The 20,338-nt window shown below is 41.9% G+C and overlaps 1 protein-coding gene across 1 annotated transcript in view; it reads left to right on the plus strand.

Annotated features, from left to right (window-relative positions):
• Positions 1 to 20,338, plus strand: part of ITPR1 (inositol 1,4,5-trisphosphate receptor type 1) — a 149,443-nt gene that overhangs the window by 43,006 nt on the left and 86,099 nt on the right. Inside the window, exons 10-28 of the mRNA XM_048957818.1 lie at positions 1,050 to 1,145; positions 2,245 to 2,289; positions 4,679 to 4,833; positions 5,476 to 5,575; positions 6,015 to 6,175; positions 6,865 to 7,006; positions 7,342 to 7,500; positions 8,023 to 8,195; positions 8,452 to 8,571; positions 9,750 to 9,944; positions 11,794 to 12,045; positions 13,209 to 13,350; positions 14,276 to 14,429; positions 14,739 to 14,926; positions 16,151 to 16,289; positions 17,064 to 17,122; positions 18,340 to 18,501; positions 18,607 to 18,777; positions 19,904 to 19,969. Of these exons, the coding sequence (XP_048813775.1) occupies positions 1,050 to 1,145; positions 2,245 to 2,289; positions 4,679 to 4,833; positions 5,476 to 5,575; positions 6,015 to 6,175; positions 6,865 to 7,006; positions 7,342 to 7,500; positions 8,023 to 8,195; positions 8,452 to 8,571; positions 9,750 to 9,944; positions 11,794 to 12,045; positions 13,209 to 13,350; positions 14,276 to 14,429; positions 14,739 to 14,926; positions 16,151 to 16,289; positions 17,064 to 17,122; positions 18,340 to 18,501; positions 18,607 to 18,777; positions 19,904 to 19,969 (2,679 nt within the window). The remainder of the gene's footprint in view (positions 1 to 1,049; positions 1,146 to 2,244; positions 2,290 to 4,678; positions 4,834 to 5,475; positions 5,576 to 6,014; positions 6,176 to 6,864; positions 7,007 to 7,341; positions 7,501 to 8,022; positions 8,196 to 8,451; positions 8,572 to 9,749; positions 9,945 to 11,793; positions 12,046 to 13,208; positions 13,351 to 14,275; positions 14,430 to 14,738; positions 14,927 to 16,150; positions 16,290 to 17,063; positions 17,123 to 18,339; positions 18,502 to 18,606; positions 18,778 to 19,903; positions 19,970 to 20,338) is intronic.

Below are 20,338 nucleotides of genomic sequence, written 5' to 3' on the forward strand. Positions count from 1 at the left end.
GAACCATTTTTCACTGTACTGGGCTTTTACATAGCGACTAACATCTGTGCCATCGTTGGTTTCAAAAAATACTCTCCCTCTATTGGTACAAAGGATAAACCAGAGCTATTTTATGTCAGTATGGTTTTAAACGTTTGCCATTTGTACTGCCTGTGAGAGCCATAGAATTAGTTGTAATGCTGCATGTGTTTTTCCTATTGTCATTGCAGAAGTATCTGATTTGATATACAGCTTTTCCCCTATTTCTGTTGAAAGCTTACCTGTAATGAGCGTTACTTGAGAGCCTTACCACAAAAGCCAATGATTGCTGTAACTATTCATGTGCATGCAGTCACCCAGTGATGAGTGCAGTGTGCTCAGAGGTGGTGCAGTCCCTGCTCAGAAAGCAGAGATCAGCTGTACTGAGTATTCCTAAGTGGGTGTACCTGGAGCGGCCAACACAGAGTAACAGGTCAGCTCATGTTGGAGGTTCTGCTTGCTACAGGGCAAGTTTGCAGTCCGTCAGATTTCTCTTCCAGTACTTCTGTACAATACTGCTCCATTTCAGACCTTTCAGAAGGTTGAACATTAGATACAGCACACTAGTTAAATATTAGTTCCAGTGAAACTTGATGGCTCTGCTGCATCTCTTTAGGAAGTGTTTCAAGAACCTAGCAACGATGCCAGTTGAGAGCACTTTCTTTCATTACTTAACTGCCAGCTTGTGCCCTGATCTTCCTGCCATCACCCACCAGAAACTCCAAATGGAGCACTAGTCAGTACCCAGCAACCAAAAAAAACATCACAGAATCACAGAATTGTAGGGGCTGGAAGGGACCTCCAGAGATCATCGAGTCCAACCCCCCTGCCAAAGCAGGTTCCCTACAGCAGGTCGCACAGGTAGGCATCCAGGCAGGTCTACAACATCTCCAGAGAAGGAGACTCCGCCACCTCCCTGGAGCTCTTCGTTATGTTTCCTCTTTACCTGTAAGGGAAATAGATATGTGAAGTACTGTATTTAAAGAGAGAAGTCACTCATGTATAGTGTAACTGTTCCCCTTTCATTGCAGGTGGTACAGCATGATCCTTGCCGTGGTGGTGCAGGGTACTGGAACAGCCTTTTCAGGTTCAAGCACCTTGCTACTGGGCACTACTTAGCAGCAGAGGTAAGTGTTGGGGTTGTTTAGGAGCTCTCTGCCTTTCCTTCTCAGCATCCTATTCCTTTTATTCTTTCTGAAAACCTCCCATTTCGCACCCTAAAAAGATGAGGGAAGGAGAGCAGTGTTTGGGTCCTTTAGAGTCATTACTAACATGGATGGTAAGTGTGGAAGTCAGTTAAAGAGGCTCGGATGAATGCTGCAGTACAGGGATAGTCTTGAACATATTGCACTTCCTGTACGAATTCTAAAGGCAATTACTCTTCTACAAAGGGTAGGTGCTGAATATTGGTCTACTGTTTTGTGGGTAGTGAGAATGAAGTTGAATTAGTATTTGAATAGCTCTTAAGTGGCTGAGCCCCTCTGGGGAAAATGAGTTCCATCATCTAGTGTTAGCTTCTCTCAAGTCATGGATTTCCAAATAGGAAAGACTGACTGTAAGATGGAAATACAGTTAGGCTTCAGAGCAGGCTGGTAAGAACTGCAGATAATGCTTAAGTGTCCAAGCACAAAGTAAGGTCTGGTTTGCTCACTGTAGTTGATATCTTTCCACACTGAAGTAAAATTTCAAGGCATCTTATAAAATGAAATGAATAAAATGTCAAAGCATTATAATTTTGTGAGTTTTGCTGCTTAACACTTGTAAATGTTCATTAAAACTAATTGTAAGTATTTCAGGGCACAGATATACCAATATGCCTGTATACAAACCACTATAAATAATGGCTGTCCTGGATGTAAGGGTGCAGAGCAGGGCAGAAAGGCTGTCTTAGCTCATGTTGTTGACATGAGAGTTTCAGTGGGAAAGGTCTGGATTAAATATCCTACTCCTAACAAGTAGATTAGAAAAGCAGCAGCAGTTTGTCATGTGTACATGAACAAATCCTTTTCAACTATGGTGCAGTATTGAGCTTTTTCAGTACATTTTGGGTTTGCTAATCAGCCAATTAGAAATAAATCCACTTATGTATTATATCTGTTCTGCATGCCCAGTAGAACCATAGCAGCAGAGCTCATCTTTTACAAAACAAGTTTAGATTGTGCTGAGGTTGTTTCCCACTTGTAGCACTGTTAGAGTTTTGACATGCATGTGATTCTGTTTCATCAGGTAAACCCTGACTATGAGGAAGATGACCAGGAGTGTCAATCCTCAGTAAGTATAGGCAAGAGTATGATCTTGCCCCTAATTGAGAGGGCTTGCACAGGCTCTGGTACTCAGTTGGCCAGTGCATAGATCGTTGAGGCCTTGTTGCTAGTGCAGATGCTGAGAAATTGTGTGTCATCTGAGGGCTGTTAGGGCCCCTGCAGGGGATTAAAAACTGGAGTAGGCTTTAGTGAGAAGCAATACAGCTGTGACCAAACTCACGTGTTGCTTGGACCCCTTACCTTCCCACTTCATAGTGTGTCTTTCTGTCTTCCTCTTTCTTAAACCTTTGCTTTCTTGAAGCACTCTTTGTATAGGTCTGAAGAGCAAGTTGCTCAAAGTTGACATCAAATGTCATGTGTTCCTAGTGGGATGTTCACATCGTGCTGTGCCAGTCAGCCATTCTTGGCCTCCTTGTTCAATTCATGAATACCCTCTCATTTTAGTGTGTCACGGGAAAGCCATGCTGAAGGGCCTAGAAAGAAAGAATGGCGGGGGGGAATGATTTCAGTGCCCTTCTTTTTTCCATTCTTTCTCATGAAAGCAAGTCTGTGTCCTTCTCAGTAAATATTTTTATGTTGAAGATTGGGTGTGCTGATGCTTTGTTCTGTTAGAAGCTTCTCATTGGTGTCAAAGTGAAACATTGCTTCAATGGGAGAAAACAGAACTGGAACAGCATTTTCAGTTTTAGCCTACGTTTTTTAACTTGGATGAAATTGTGGGCTTATGTGAATTTCTCAGTCATTTATCCTGAGTAGTGGGAGATTTGCTACACTTAGAACTGAGAAGGAACTATTCCCATATTTAAAAGGAGGTGAATGCTTTGATAGTGCTGCAGGGATGAGATTACCTCTGAAAGGGATTTGTCATCACAGCCTAGCCATTAAGAAGCTCGCACTTGCCCCCAGATACTGAACTGTTATCCTTATTTCTTGGTAGCTTAGCAAACACTCATCTTCTGCCAGCTGGTCTTTAGTAAATGTAGTTGTACAGTGGGGAAAAGCACGAACAAAAACTCCACACTGCTGTTGTTCCAGTGAGGGGGAAAAATATCCAATGCTAAACTGTTTTTTTTTGGCTTAACTTGAAAGTTAATCAATGTGTCTGTCATTATAGATATCCTTCCTGCTGGTAGTGCACTAATGCCTTATTCCTGAGTGCAGTAATAATGGTGACACTCGGCTTCAGAAGTGTACTTTTTTCCCTACTGTGTTTTTTAACCACTAGGTGGCAAAAATAGACCATGAAGAGTAGGATCAAGAGCACATAATTCATTTCTGACATAAAATTACTGCACTGCTTAACATTCAGTCATGACAACATGATGTGGGCTTACCTCTGCTTTCATACATTACTTCAAATTCATTCAAACGTGAGCTCTGTGCAGAACTGCAGGTTTCTTTGCATAGCTGTTTTGTTGCTGTTTTCTTTTAGCTCAGTGGAAGAGCAGTTTAAATGGGCATGAATGAGACACCGTGTAACACCCTTTCAGTATTAGTGGGCTGCTTCTGTCAGTGTTGGTGCTGAAGTTTAGTCCTCCCTAAATTGCCTCAATTCCTGCTTCCCAGTTTATTGGTTTCCATTGTCAGCTTTGTCGCAGTTCTTGTATCTGCCCAGCTGTCTCCCGATGTGTCAAAGGCACATCATGGATGTTAGCCATTGTCTTACTGTGGGGATGAAGGACACTGCTGAAACATGGAGAATTCAAACCCAGTGAGCACGTTTCTCCAGTGAAGCCTCCAGATGGACCCTTGAATGTATGCTGGCTTCTTTTGATGGCGCATTCCCAGCATGTGTTTCTGTTCCGTGCAGTTAACTGTCTGTTCCCTTGTGCAAAACCAAAGACTTTAAATGTCACTATTTTGCAGCCAAGTTCACTGAACACCAATGTGCAAATGACAGAGTATTCTGAGGCACAAACAACACTGGGTAGCTATTCAGTATTTTTAGGGATTGGAATGCCCTGCATCAAGACCTCAAAAGACTGGTACTTGCTTTCAGCCTCCTTTGGGTGCCTGTCTTCCAGTGATGCCAAATGCATTTCAAAAGCCAGTAGTGTCTAGAGTGGCCATCTCACCAGATGTGCATCATCTGGAGCTGGTCAGAGTTCCTGATGCACTGTGTGGTGAATGACTGGGGGGTTTTGAGTTTCTTCTGTTACCCTCTGCAAGACACAGCTTCTGTTGTCTAGGATTTAATGTGTGTATCAATCCAGGAATGCTCAGAAGTTATTAACGCTGGAGAAAGCTAGGAAATGTTTGACGAGGAGCTGCTGGTGCCCCAAGTCAGAAGTAATCTTCTGCAGGACCTGGAGTGGTTCAGAGTTAGGTCTACAAATTACACAGGCAGTTGGGCCTGGAGAGCTTGAACTGACTTTGTGATGGGACTTCTTCCACAGCAGGACCCTGAGCAGGATGCCTCCAGAAGAGGCTTGCGCAGTGCTCAGGAGAAGATGGCATACTCTCTGGTGTCTGTGCCTGAAGGAAATGATATCTCCTCCATATTCGAGTTGGACCCCACCACCCTGCGAGGAGGAGACAGCCTCGTCCCCAGGTATGGCCAGCAATTTTGAGCTGTTTTCTCACAGTTTTTTTTTCCTTTGAAATTGAGGTGGTTCTTCAAATTAATGTAGAAATGCCTAGAACATTACTCTAGTACTTCACAGTGGAGTTATTGGTAACAGAACCCCATTTTATAGATGGGAAAACAGATGAAGTGTCTTTCTTGCCAGTGTAGAAACTGGCTGAAATCTGTTGTCTGTAGTGCTCTTCCCAGTACCTGTCTGTATTGCATTTGCTAGGACATGACTGGTGCTTAGCACTTCATTTTCTGTTGTATCTGGTTAGTTAACTGTTCATATGGTACCTCTTGCTACTTGAAAGACACTGTACCTTTCAAAGATGCACAGTTTGAATGCAGGCTCTATGCTGTCCGCTCCTCCCCAGAAATATTTGTTGTATGGACTTTATCCAGCTGCCTCTTTGAATGAGCAGATACTCTAAGTTAGCATAAATTAACAAGGAAAAAAGAGTTATTCCTGTTACGGCAGCTTGGATATAAGTAGTTTTGTTACTTTCTTTGTTGTTATGTTTTTTTTTCCACTTGATCCTGCTGACATTTTGCATTTCTGAACAATGCTAAGGTTTCTTGCCTGGCAATCTGATTCACACTTTGAAACTTCTGACTTTCTTTTAGGAACTCTTATGTCAGACTTAGGCACCTTTGCACTAACACCTGGGTTCATAGTACAAATATCCCTATTGATAAAGAAGAAGAGAAACCTGTGATGCTTAAGGTAAGCTTTGTTAATTTTTTGTGATTGCATCCTTTTATTCTATACTTCCACTTATATGTTGCTTATAGGTAGGAATTCCAGTCCTTTGAGACTTTGGAGTTTGTCAAACAATGATCAGTATAACAGTAATTAATAGTGCCTACACAAAGTATTTCATAGGCTTCCATAGTAGCTCAATAGCTAGCCGTTAAATCTCTGGTATATGGCAGTCAGCACATGGAAGATTTTTTTTTTCTCCTCTTTATGGCAACATTTTGCAATCTCAGACTGACATTTCTCTGTATTGCAAACACCTGTGAGCTTGTACAGAGTGGGTCTGTTCCCATGTTGTCTGAGTGGATCTGCGTAGCAGTGGGGCTCTTTGTTTGGGCTAGTTGTTCACATACTTAGTGATACTGCTTTTTTGCCTTTGATTCTGATAGTAATCTTTGGGTTTTAGATTGGTACTTCTCCAGTAAAAGAGGACAAAGAAGCTTTTGCTATAGTACCAGTTTCTCCTGCAGAGGTTCGGGACTTGGACTTTGCAAATGATGCAAGTAAAGTGTTAGGTTCCATTGCTGGCAAACTGGAAAAAGGAACAATAACCCAGAATGAAAGACGGTAAGGAAACAAGTAGTTCGGATACTGCTTGCTTTACTCAAGACCTGTTTCTTTTATTATTGATACGTGCACATAGTGGAGGCTCTCAAGCAGTGTTCTGTCAGCCCTTCACTTTCATTTTGTGAAATGAGAGCATGGGAACTGTTGTGAACGTAGGGGAATAATCCGTAGCGTGCCTCTCTTGATGGGCTTTGCAAAATGAGTGTGGGAATTTATAATCCATCTTGTGAAGAGTGAACATATGACTTATGGCAAATCCTCTGGCAATGTCTTTGAAAAATATGTGGCCGCTCAAAAAGAATGTGCAGTCTGCTGTGTCAAACCCGCGTGCTTCCATAGGCCGTGTCTTTCTTTTGGCCTCAAGGAGATTATAACCTGATTGATTTTTTTCTGGCAATTCAAGAGAACTGCTGAAAACTTAGTGATCATATAGTGGCCTTAAAGTGATGTCGTTGTCTTAATGCTTCTGCAGTTTGACTGTTGTACCTGTGCTATTGTAACAGGCTGTAACAATAGGGAGCACTCGTTCCTAAGGTTAAATTTCATGCAAACGTTGGTGCTTTATCCAACATCTGGGTTAGTAATAATGCTTTTTGTCCTTAACATGAAATCTGTGTAACCTCACACTGTCGTTCTTTTAACAGATAGAATCTGTAGTCTTGTATTAACAACTTGTGACTTTTCTGTAGATCTGTTACCAAATTGTTGGAGGATTTGGTCTACTTTGTTACTGGTGGAACTAATTCTGGGCAAGACGTCCTTGAAGTGGTATTTTCTAAACCTAATAGAGAACGGCAAAAACTGATGAGAGAACAGAATATCCTAAAGCAGGTAGACTGCATTTTTCTCTAAGCTATGCCTACACGAAGGGTTGTCTGAAAGGAGATCCTAGTAATAGAACCTGGTCAAAATGGTGGGACCAAAGGATCCGCTGAGTTTCTAGCTGTTGGCAGCTTGGCAGTGGACTCTGGGCGTAGTATTGCTAGAAGAAAAGATTATAGAATATAGTGATGATCCTGGCTGCTGTGTGGCCTAGGAGCAAACAGCAACTGCAGTGTGTTTCTGACGTGTCTTTCTGAAATTGATGAATGTTAACACAGTGCCTTTACGTTAGTTTTCATCAAATGCCTCATGGGATTCATGTTTGGGTTTTAATAAATCCGTAGATTTTCAAGCTGTTGCAAGCGCCGTTCACTGACAGCGGCGATGGCCCCATGCTGCGCTTGGAGGAGCTGGGAGACCAACGTCATGCTCCCTTCAGACACATCTGCAGGCTCTGCTACAGGGTGCTGAGGCATTCTCAGCAGGATTACAGGAAGAATCAGGTTTGGAATATGTTTGCAGCTCTCAGCAGTACTAACGTTTACCCTGCTCCAGAAACCACTGATATTGCTCCTGCTGTGCTGTGGTGTGGTTGTACAGTCAGCAAGATGTTTTTTGGATTGCTTAATTTTACTGTCATCTTTCGACTCTATCAGAGGTTACATGCAGTGTAACTATAGCAATACTTGTAAGGAGAATTTGAGAAAACAATGGAATTGCTGTCAATCCAGGTGAACTTCTTCACTCTTGTGTACTACAAGCTCCATTGCAAGTTGGCCCATGAACTGAGGATGCATAGTTTTTTTTGTTGCCAGCTATTAAAAACCAGACTCAGATAGGGAGAAATTCTTTGGTATCCAGTCCAGGAATAAGGGAGATGTTAAGACTGTGAAGGAAGAACAATTAGAATCTAACTCAGTCACTGCCTGGGTGGTAGAATTAACAAATGTCTTGTTTTGTTATTGATTATTTTCTGAAATTCTGAGAATGAATTACATCACCTCTCTCTTTCCCTCTGATTAAAGGAATACATTGCAAAGCAATTTGGCTTCATGCAGAAACAAATTGGCTACGATGTCTTGGCTGAGGACACTATCACAGCACTGCTTCACAACAATCGCAAGCTCCTGGAGAAACACATCACAGCTGCTGAGATCGATACTTTTGTTAGTCTTGTGAGGAAAAATAGGGAGCCCAGGTGAGACCTGCATTTTTAAATACACAGTTACCGTTTTCCTCAGTCTTCTGAGAAAAATCTGCACCTGCCAACTTACCAGCAAGTGAGCACAACTCGTTCACTTCTTTTTTGGCATTTGCCGTAACTCCCTGCGAAGGCAAGGATCTTCTCTGTGGTGTTACATCGGAGTTCTGAATGTTTTCTTTCTGAAATATAGGTTGCCTCAGTCTAAACCTCAGCACGCATTGATACCCTCTTGGCTTACGTTTTCCAACAGGTTTTTGGATTATCTCTCAGATCTGTGCGTTTCCATGAACAAGTCTATTCCAGTAACACAGGAGTTGATTTGTAAAGCCGTACTGAATCCAGCAAATGCAGACATACTCATTGAAACGAAGTAAGTCAGTGCCTTTAGAGATGGTTTTCCTAGTGTGAAACAGAAGGGAAGGGATTCAAAGCTGAGAGCACTTCTGGCACATCTAGAGAAAGCAGTTAAATATGTGCAGAGTCCTCTTTGGATGCACAATAAATGGATATTGATGACTGCAGGAGTCTGTGATGTCTGTTCTCAGACCTGCAGTCAGAGACTCCTTTCAGATATTTTGTTTTCTTTCCTTCAAGTAGAAAACCTTGCAGGAATGGTGTACAGGATTCCATAAGCTGTCTTCTGGTTCCATCTCTGAGCTGTCTGAGCACCTCATGGGCAGTACGTGGACTCTGCACTCAGCTTGCACCAAAGCAGAAGCTGATGCATTTCTGCTCTCTTGTTTCTCCCCCCAGCTGTAGGGTTTTGGTCTCTAGTTTTCTGCATTGATCTGATGGAGCATCACTGCAGGCACCAAATCCCAGTTGTCTTTTTTTATCATGATGAGATTATTCAATACGTGGAATAGGGTCCAGATAATCATGATCTAAATACTGTAAAAGGGAAGCAGGCCTTTGTCAGGTAGTACCCAAAATCCACGTGGCTGAGAATATCCTTGAAGAGGTCATTCTCTTCATCAAAGCATGAAGACTAATTTATTTCCATCAGTGCTTAAAGTTGCCTCGTATTTTATTTGCTCTTATCTCATATGCTTGATTTGCATGTTTCATATGTAAGCTTCTAGTTCTTAAGCAAAAGAAAGAGCACAGTTACTGTTTTAGTGGCTGAATTGCTTCTAGCTTTGTCACATAAGCAGAAAAGTGTTGACCCAGTTATTCAGTTATCCAGTATTTATGGGATACTGATCACTGATCAAATGTTAGATATTTTTGTTTACCAAATCTTCCTTGTTTGTTGAATGAAATGTTTGTTGTCAAATGGAAAGGTTTACGTTCTAAATTTACTCCACTGCTTTTAGTAATAAAACCCAAGGACTTTCTGTAATAAATTGCTACTGCAGAATGAGCGTGACATTCAACTTTTACTTGGCATAGTTCAAGAATAAAATTTGTTTTCTTAATGCAGGTGAATCATAAAATTACTTACTTTTATATCACCAGTACATTTCAGCAAGTGTCTTGAAAGAAATGTTCTGAAAGCTCTGCATGGGTCTTGGCAGCTTCTAGTCTAACCACACTTCATTCTGGCAGGCTGGTCCTCTCTCGATTTGAATTTGAAGAAGTGTCAAGTGGAGAAAATGCCTTGGAAGTTGGAGAAGATGAGGAAGAAGTGTGGCTATTCTGGAGAGACAGTAACAAGGAAATCCGCAGTAAGAGTATCAGAGAATTGGCTCAGGATGCTAAAGAAGGGCAGAAGGAAGATCGGGACGTGCTCAGCTATTACAGGTTAACAGCATGTGCAATAGCTGGCTAACAAAGCTCATCTAAATCGTGGGGAAAAGCCTTCAGTATATAGGCTTCAGTTAAATTGGGGGAAAGGATGCTGGGCTCGTGGATGAAGTAGCCGTTAAAAAGTGACTCTGTGAGGTGTGAGCTTAAAAGCGTTAAGGTTCATGGTTAGAAATCAAATTATCAGCATGGGAAAGTTTAAACTGATTTGAAAAGATTAGCTGAGGCTTACAGTGCATTAAACTTGCACACCATTTAATGCCTGTGTTTCTGCTTGCTTTCCATGCAAATGGATGTTAATGCAGCCTGAATGCCAGCTGTGTAGGTTGCCTGTGTTGAAATGGTGATTGGGGGTGACTTCAGTGTACAACTGGTTTTACTTTTGGTTAGAAGAGAAAAACTTATTTACCCCCTGCCTCCTGTGGTTGGTGCTCCTGTAATATTCTGCAGTCAGTGTTCAGCAGTCCTACAGAATTCAGCAGGGCAGTGTATGAACTTTAAAAAAAATACAAAATGCCACAGGTTGGGTTTGATTAATGCACTGTTCTTTCGTGCAGTTGGAGCTGTGCTTTTAGCAGTTTCTAATGTGAGGTGATGTTTCCAGATGACTTGACAAGACACCAAGTTCTTGGCATAGTGTTAGATCAAGTTTCAGCCCAGACCAAATTCCTGTGTCTGGGTTTTAAACTTCTGCAAGCAGTGTGACAGACTGAGCTCTGGTGGTACAGGGAGTACAGAGAGATTTTTTTGGTACCTTTTTATTTTTTTTTTAATTTTTTTTTTTTTTGCATTATCCCCTGCACTGAAATAATTTCAGTAGACTTCCCAGTGTGTTTTCAATTGAACCTATTGGAGGGCTGTACTTAAAATATGATCTTTTATAATATCAACTTATAAAAAATTATAGTTGCTTTCAAAATGGATTACACTGCATTATACTTTCTTCTAAGCAGAATTGCCAGCGTTAATTACTTTTAGCCCACCTTATAGTCATGTGCATGTTAAAATAACTAGAATCCTGGAATGGCCTGGGTTGCAAAGGAGCACAATGCTCATCTGGTTCCAACCCCTTGCTGTGTGCAGGTCGCCAACCAGCAGCCCAGGCTGCCCAGAGCCACATCCAGCCTGGCCTTGAATGCCTGCAGGGATGGGGCATCCACAGCCTCCTTGGGCAGCCTGTTCCACTACAATTTAGTGTAAAGTTGGGTTAAACTACCATAAGGAGTGCTTGGAGATGAAAAGCAATCTGTTGTCAATTAAACATTCATTTCTCTAGGAAATCTCACAGTTGACACTGCTCAACGCAAATCTATGAGTATTTATGAGTGTTGGATGTTGGTGACTGAAGGTTGATTATCAGTCTGCTGAGTGTGCACAACTTAAATGCCAGTTATTTGCTCCCACAGGCTGGAAAGCTAAGGAACAGTTTATTTTTCAGTTACCATCTCTTTGACTGGAGGGAACTGAGTTCAGTATTTCTGAGGTATCTTTTAAGGGTTCTGTAGTCCAGCTGTTCCTCAGTGAACCACCATGGCATCAGCATTACTTAGAAGTGTTCCATCTTCTACAGTATTCAGGCTGAGCTGCCTTAAGTGCTGTTTGGATCCTTACAAAACTTTTGGTAATAGCATTGCTTCTGTATAACTCTCCAGAAAACGAAGAACCCTTTTATTTTATTTTTACACCCTTTCCACTTTTACTAGTGTTTGGTTAATACCTTTTCTTTTTCTTTCGAGTAAAGACTGGAAAGTAGAAAATTCATCCATTGTTACTGCATCTAATATCAATGCTACAGGCAGTGGATGGTTTGGAAATGTTTGTTTGTGTTTCTCCCCTCTCCCCAAAGATACCAGCTAAACCTCTTTGCTAGAATGTGCCTTGATCGCCAGTACTTAGCCATAAATGAGATTTCTGGCCAGCTGGACGTGGATCTCATCCTCCGCTGCATGTCTGATGAAAACTTGCCCTATGATCTGAGAGCATCTTTCTGCCGGCTGATGCTGCACATGCATGTGGATCGGGACCCCCAGGAGCAAGTTACACCAGTGAAGTATGCACGGCTGTGGTCTGAGATTCCTTCTGAAATTGCAATTGATGAGTAAGTACTTGCTGGAATGGTGTGGGAAAGGAAATTCCATCGCTTGATTATTAGTAGTATTTTTAAATGAAACCGGATCAATCCGAATGGTTGTTTAGTACTGTTTTAATTTGTTCTTATAGCCATGTAGCAGATTCATTGCTTGTAATGTTTGGAGAGGATCTTCCTCAGTCAAAAAAAAATAAAACAAAACAAAAAAGAAGTAAAAACACCACCTTCCTGTCTGTGTGGTGTGAAGAATGAAAGGGTGGTGTTTCTGCAGAACACTGTGGTGTCTGCCTCGATGGGGGTGATGCGGTCAGTGACCCTGGGGAGGGGAAGAAGGGGGGAGGGAGGGCTGTTTCCTTCTTGCCTGATTTGATCCGAGCAGCGACTCTTCAAAGCTGGTTGTCTGTACAGCAGCTAGTGCCATCAATAGCAAAAACAAGGGGAAGTGCAGAAACGAGTAACGTGCTGGATGCAGTCATGCTGCTTAATCACCAATGGAAAATATTCTGCTAGAGGGGTACAAAACCTAAACAAAACCTCGACCTGGCTGGAAAATTGATTTCTTGACTGCAAACCCCCTATCACCTCTTTATAGTAGAAATAATTTAACAACAGTTGAACAGAATTGAACGAAACAGGGAAACGGGAATTGACAATCATGTTAACCATCAGCTCATAGTCAACCTTAAGTGCCAAAATAGAATAATGATAAGCTAAACAATGGGTGAAGCATGATCAAAAAGGGAGGAGTGCAGAAGGTAGTTAACGGGGATTTTCTTTTTACAGTTATCTGCACAGACTGAGAAACATAATGTTTCTGTTGCAAAAAAAAAAAAGTCTGCACTGAATGAATGTTGTTTTTATTTAACATCCACAGTCAGCATCTCTTGGCCACAACTGCTCTCCTGAGTGCTGCACGCAGCTTGTCGGTTTGCAGTTAAAAAAGAAGCGACTTTACTGGGACAAAACTCTGTTTTGTGTTTTGTTTTTCTTGGATACTTTTAAGTAGTTTCAAAAGTGACCCTATGGGATAAAGCAGCAAAAGCCAGGAAAGTCTGGTGTCAGCTTCCTGACTGTCCATTGGACAGACTGTTCAGGAGCCTTTGACTTTTCCTGGGGGAAGCAGCCCTGTGTACATTTGTGCTGAATTGTGTTCTGTTTGTTTTCCCCTTCAGCTATGATAGCAGCGGAACTTCCAAAGATGAAATTAAAGAGAGATTTGCACAGACAATGGAATTTGTAGAGGAATATTTAAGAGATGTGGTGTGTCAGAGATTCCCTTTCTCTGATAAAGAGAAGAATAAGCTCACTTTTGAGGTAGTTATCCAGTTCTGTATTAACCTTTTTTGGTGGGATGTTGGTGCTTTTTTCAGCAGCAGGAAGATGAGCAGCACTCAGCACTGAGCTGCCCTGCCTGCTGCCCTCCTCTCGTGAAACAACACATCCACTGAGGTTTATGAGGTTTGCTCTTGAAATGCAGTTAATGAATGTGAACTTATGTCTTAAAATTGCAGCGACTTTTTTACTTCTCGTGTGTTGTGTTACTACCAAAGCAAGCTTTCCTGGCATGGTCAGTAAATCTAAACACTCCGACTGCATGCACAGATATTCTCTCCATCTTACAGTACCACAATGCATAGAGCAGTGCCATCCTCCATGGCTTATTGTCCAGTCCATGTTGTCTGTTTGTGCAATCAAATGTAGAGAATGTGTGCAGTAGTATTCTTAGATTATTGATTAAAAATATGGTAATTTAAATGGAGAAACACATTTGAGCTGATTGGTCTGTGTTCAATATTTGCATTACATGTGAAAGTATTTTTGTGGATTGTGAGGCAGTGTGTTGGGAGGACTTGTGGGGGAACTTAGTAGTCTGTGGATGTGGCATATATATATATGTGTTGTCACACGAAGCCATAAAGGCAATTTATACGTACCTTCTGGTCTTGACCTATCTCAGCTGGTTTGTAATGAAACAAATACAGTAGCTAGGGAGTATCAATGGTAGCAGGGAATATCAGTTGTCGCTGGAGACCTGTGCCACAAGCATTGTAGTATTTGTGAGCAAGTAGAAAACTTTCTAATGACATGCAGAAGTATACAGTCTAGTATGGAATTAGGAGGTATCCCAACCAGAATATGACTCACAGCCATGGCGTTGATTTTTTTCACTCTTTTAAAACTTGATTTTTTATAGCAAAATGTTTAGTACTGATCAGACTTCTTATTGTTATTTTTGTAGGTGGTTAACTTGGCCAGAAATCTGATATATTTTGGTTTCTACAACTTCTGTGACCTCCTCAGGCTAACCAAAATCCTCCTTGCTATATTAGACTGTGTGCACATCACTACCATCTTCCCTATTACCAAAATGGCAAAAGGCGAGGAAAGCAAAGGTAAGACTGAGAAATGATTGTTGACCAGCAGGTTCTAGTTGGTGTAAAAATGTTAGCTTGCTTCCAGCACCTTCTACTCAGTGCTTCTGTGGCTTGATTGTAAAGCAGGGTGATGTCTACAATGGAAGAGGGAGCAAGCAGGGCGGTTCTGAACCATTGCTCCCATTGACTTTCACCTGTTCCAGGGAGTTAGGTGTCTGGCTGCCTTTAATGTTGACACAAGTTCTCTGTAGGATGTGAAGGGTCCTTGGGCTGTTAATGCAGTCCCATTACACCAACATAATTACGCGTTTATTTACCTCTCTGAAGGGAGCAATGTGATGAGATCAATCCATGGAGTCGGGGAGCTGATGACCCAGGTGGTGCTGAGAGGTGGGGGGTTCTTGCCCATGACCCCACTTGCTGCTGCTCCTGAGGGCAATGTCAAGCAGACTGAGCCAGAGAAGGAGGACATCCTGGTGATGGATACGAAGCTGAAGATCATTGAAATACTTCAGGTATCAGCATCATAAACTACTGGACATCTTGTTCTGTCTTTAAGTGTCAGTATAGTGCCATGCAACCGTTTCATTTACTCCTGCCTTGTATGTACCTGTTTTCAAGTCTTACAAGGCAACTTTCTCATACAGGAAGCACTCACTGTACATATGATAATATGGTACAGTGACTGAAACCATGTGGCAGGCTTGAATCTACAGCAGACTCTTGTGTATTTAACAGTGGCTTTTGAAGGGCTGATTTGCTGAAGTGGAGAGCTCTTGCTCTTACTCCCTGCACTGTCTTAGTTTGTCTGGATCTCCAGGACAATCTTGTTAAGTGTCCCAAGCAGGGGAGTCATGCTTGATGCTTGTTTCTGGATAACTGTCAGCCTGAACAGTTGATGCCTGTACATTTCCCAGTCTTTTGCAGTCCCTTCCGTCTTTGGCTTTTCCTTCTTGTTCACTCCCTAGTCTTCAGAACATGAAGAAAAAAGGGTTTTTTTCCCCCCTTTTCCACAGCTCTGTTCTAGATGTGACACAAAAATACTGTGCTCAGATCCATCTTCCCTCCCTCGCTGTACAAGTTGAGAACTGTTGGGAACTTCATGGGCGAGTTCATGTAGGCCAAAATGCTGAAAAGGCTGTGTGGGCGGAAGCATGCAGAGCAGCAGGAAAGCCATGGTGTGCCTTCCCCCTGCCCTCTGTGGGAGGCTTTGCACGGAGCTGCATCTGAGGTCGTGCCCTTCCTCTCAGCAACAGATGCAGCACGTAGGGGAGGCTTGATTCACTTCCTTTCACCATGTCTAATTTTAGTTAAACCAAGAACTTCTCTCATACGGCCTGGCATGTCACAGTGGGGTGTTTTAATGTGTCAGTATTCCCCTTTACCATAGCTTATTAAACCTGGCATTAAGCACTTTCCCTCAAACGTGAGGATGCATGGTTTGGGCAGCAGTGAGGAATTAAAACTCTGCAAAGGCTTTTACTTCTGAGGTTTTGTTACTGTGTGCCTGTTGTACTCACTGAAGTCACTGGAAAAAAAATTAATGAGTCTGGGACTAGAAAACAACAACGACAACAAAAGCACTGCAGTGCATATTTCCAAATACCTCTTCTGCAAACTACATCCACGTTTCTAAAATGTTGATCTTGTGTTGGGAGTTCAGTGTTGTGGAAATGGTCTGCGTGTGCACTGGGAACAAACAAGCCATTTCAACATTTCTACTACTTCTGTGTCATCAGTTCATTCTGAATGTGAGATTGGACTACAGGATCTCCTGCCTACTTTGTATATTTAAACATGAATTTGATGAAAGCAACGCCCAGATGTCTGAGTCACCCACTGGAAGCAGTAGTCAAGAAATGCCAGCAAATGTACCAGGTTAGTTACCTTGCAAAGAATGAGTTTGTGTTAGGAAAGGTTCTCTAATCTTAGTAATCAATTCAGGTTCTTTCTTTGGTGTGTGAACATTGGTCCCACAGAAGCAGTGCAAACAGAAGGTTGCCTGGTAACATCAGTAGTCTCAGTTTTGTACTTACCATCAGTTTTTTATTCAAAATGTTCTTTTTACTTCACTGCCTATTGTGCCCAAGAGTTGGTCATGTAGTAAACTGATGTATAAATTGCAAGTCCTGTGGCATTCAGCTCAAGCTGATGTTTGTCACTCCTGCTGTTTGGAGAGATGGGGCAGCAGAGAGGGAAGCAGCTGCCAAACTTCCTGCAAAAAAATGCCGAATGCTTTACTCTTTTATCATTTTGGAGTAATAATTATTGCCAGTAAAATAGTACATACCTTCTACTGGAAAACACAGAGCCCTTTCTGTCTGTTGAGCCATAGGAGTATTGTTGCCACTGCTTTGGAACTTTTGGCTGCAGTCAGGCGTTCCCTGTGGACAACCCCTCTGAAACTTACATCAGTCCTTCGGTCCAACTTGGATGTTGCTGAAATGGTTATGAGTTCAGTTTGTGAGCTGATGGCAGGTTGATGTATTTTCTTAGGGTATCAGCATACTGCTTCAGTAACGTGTGTGTTCAGGTTTCTGTGACTCTGGCATACATCTACAGCAACTCTTGTGGTTTAAGATGTGTTTGGACTGAAGAAACATCTCTGGTGCAACTCTGACACTGCATATTTGTCTGCTCTTCTGTTCTTAGGAGCCCTAGACTTTGAACATATTGAAGAACAAGCTGAAGGAATCTTTGGTGGAAGGAAAGTATCTCTTCAGTAGCACTAATCAAGATGTAGCGCTGCAGTCCCCAGTGTGCTCATAAGGACTGTGGATTGCAATTGCAAGTGAGGTGGTAAATGGGAAAAGATTGGGAACAGCTGCCCCAGTTGCGTAGGCTTTGTTTTCCTGAAATACCCTTGATAGAGCTTGAAGTAATGTCTGTTTAAATTAAAAGCTATGGAGAGGGTACAGGTGGCCCTTCAGTCAAAAAAGATCTTTGCTGCAGTGCTTTGCTTGTGTGGGTGAAAGCGAAGCTGGAGGATCAGTGCATCTAAGCTCAGTGCTGCTGTAAAATCTTAGGTGGAAAAGTTTGTGTAGGGAAGGAGCTTCTGAGACAGATCTGCTTGGCCATGCTTGTTTTTTTATAACACAGAATTAGACTGCACATGAGTGATAGAACAAAACAAGCCCTGTCTTCAGTACCTGCCTTCTTTCTGGAGTTGCTTATACCCTTTCTTAAATCACAGGCTGTAAAATCAGTGACAGACTTAAAGTTCTTGGGCTTATCTTGATGTTCCACCCACTCCCTCTGTTGGAACACTGTGAAGGTGTGTGTTCTAATAGCCCTTAAGCTGTTCAGAGAGGTGCAGCTCCTTTCTGTAAACCTAAGATAACTGATTACTTAAATGAGGGGAGATTCATTTACAGAATTAATAACCTGTTGGTAATGCAAGTGTGTGTATTTGGTTGGAAGCAGAATTTGAGAAAGATTCAGGGTCTCATTGGTAAGGAAATCAAAAAGGGATATTTTAGCACCTACAGAAAGGAAATACAGAGAACAGATAGCAAAGAGGAAAACTACAAGAGCTTGGCATAATTAATATTGCAACCTGGATGCGAAGGAATGGTTGTATTTTGTGGATAGAAAGGATACTATTAGGAATGGACAGGAATTATTTGAGCAGTAGGATAAGACTGACGTAGGGACAAATAATTAGTCTTAATTTGTCTCTGAAACACATAGGTTGCACACAGCTGCATGCTGAGTGAACTGTGAGTAATGAGATTATGGAATAGCCTTCCAAGTAAGCAGCACACCAATAAAAACCAAAACAGTATTGTCTTCATATAGCATTTGATAAATATGCTCCTCATTTAAAAAGAAAGAGATTTTTTTCCACCACAGGGAGGATAGGCTTAGAAACCTGTTGGAATGATAAGCCCAATGTTCCAGTAAATTCCTACACTCTGTTTCCAGTGAGGAGAATACACCCCTGGATTTGGATGATCACGGTGGCAGAACGTTCCTCAGAGTTCTGCTGCATTTAACGATGCACGATTATCCTCCTCTGGTCTCTGGAGCACTCCAGCTTCTCTTCCGACACTTCAGTCAGAGGCAAGAAGTTCTGCAAGCTTTTAAGCAGGTATGTGTGTTCATTAAAAGCATCGCTCTTCATCTGAACGTATGTGTTGTGGTTAAAAAAAGAATGAAGATCTTTTGTGTGACTAATGGGTTGCATTCATATAAGGTTCAACTGCTTGTTACCAGCCAAGATGTTGACAACTACAAGCAGATAAAGCAAGATTTGGACCAGCTGAGATCTATTGTGGAAAAATCCGAGCTTTGGGTGTACAAAGGCCAGGGCCCTGATGAGACCATGGATGGAGTGCCAGGTGAAAATGAACACAAGAAAAAAGAGGTAATTAGGTTGTGCTTCTCCAGATTTGTATGTTAATGCTTTCTGAAAATGTAACTGTTCCCAGGCCTGTGACTGAAACAAGTGTCTTGTCAGCAAGTCGCATGGCCTGGTAATGCTGACTGCTGGTTTTGGACTAAGGCAAGAATTAGGGGGGAACTTAGACCAGCTGATGGCAATTAGTCTCAGATGGAAACTACTCAGAACTGTATGATGTTGCTCCAATGTCAGCTTCAGGTTCTGACACCAGGGTGCCTGCGCCCAAAGTCAGTCAGATGGAATGTGCTCTCAACATAACTGATTTTTTTTTTCCTGTATCCCTTGGCTAAATTATTTGCATATATAATGTGGGGTTGCTTATGACTTCATTGTAGCTATTAGCATGGTGTGTTTATTAATTGTATTGAGTTTTATACTAAGTCCACTAGTGAAGCTAATGAATGGATGCTAAGATATACAGAGTATGCTAAAGCACCATATCCATACGACATCCAATACTATAGAGAGAAGTCTTGATTAAACCCTGAATATTTTTCACTTTTAACTATTTACTGTTATTAAAAGGCAGAGAATAGTGCTTAAAGAACCTGTTAAATGCTGGTGCTTTATTGTGCCTGGTAGTACTGGGCTCCTGCATTGCACACATGTGGCTTATGGCTAGCTAAATGCTTTTCTCACTATCATTTTAATCAAATAGAAAACAGTGGATGGAAGAATGCAAGAAATGGTCCCTGGGAAATGAATGCTTTTTGTTGGGAGTGCAAGTAATTTACTGATTGCCTTCCTTGTGCCTAGTTAGACATCCTTTGCTCCTTGTACAATAACAATAATAGTAAAGGGGAAGAGAGAGTTTTTGATGGAGAGGACCTGCTTACAGACGGAATGTGACAAATGAAGGAAAGGACGGGAGGTTGCTGTCTCTAAAATTATCCTACCATCACATTATTTTATGTTACAGAGGTCTTGACAGGATAATTATACGTATTTTTCTGAGGCTGAGACTGTCGGCAAACTGAAGGCTGACATCCCTTTCCAGGAAGAGAGCAGTCACTACCCTAGAACAGTAATTTCAGTCTTCATGAAGAGCATACTGCAAGCTTCTAATAAACTGCCTGATTCTTATCCACAGGAAGGTCACAGCAAGTCACAGAAGCCTGAAAGTACGAGCAGCTACAACTACCGCGTAGTGAAAGAGGTAAATCTGCTTCTTGATAGTTAAATGGCAGCGTGAGTGAGTAACACAGCTCTGGAGAGCTGACTGCAGTCAGAGGGAGACACCCGGGAAAGTCTGAGTCACTCTTCCATTGTGGAAACTATTTGCTGAGTAATAACGCATCCCAGCGTGAATGAGAAGCCAGGAGTGCAATAAGCACGACGTGTGTTCTTTCCTTAAGAATGGATTAATGAGAAAGACAATGTTTTGTTGCTGTTTCAATGGTAACACAGTATTTTTACTATCAAAGGCTATGAAGGAAGAAAACAAGTCAAGAAGCTACTTTAATTGTCCTGCCCTGAGTAGTTCACATGCAAAACTGTGCTGTTGAAATTTAATTTCAAAAACACC

The sequence above is a fragment of the Lagopus muta genome, chromosome 11 (assembly GCF_023343835.1).
Source record: "Lagopus muta isolate bLagMut1 chromosome 11, bLagMut1 primary, whole genome shotgun sequence".
In the NCBI taxonomy this organism is placed as follows: Eukaryota; Metazoa; Chordata; class Aves; order Galliformes; family Phasianidae; genus Lagopus; species Lagopus muta.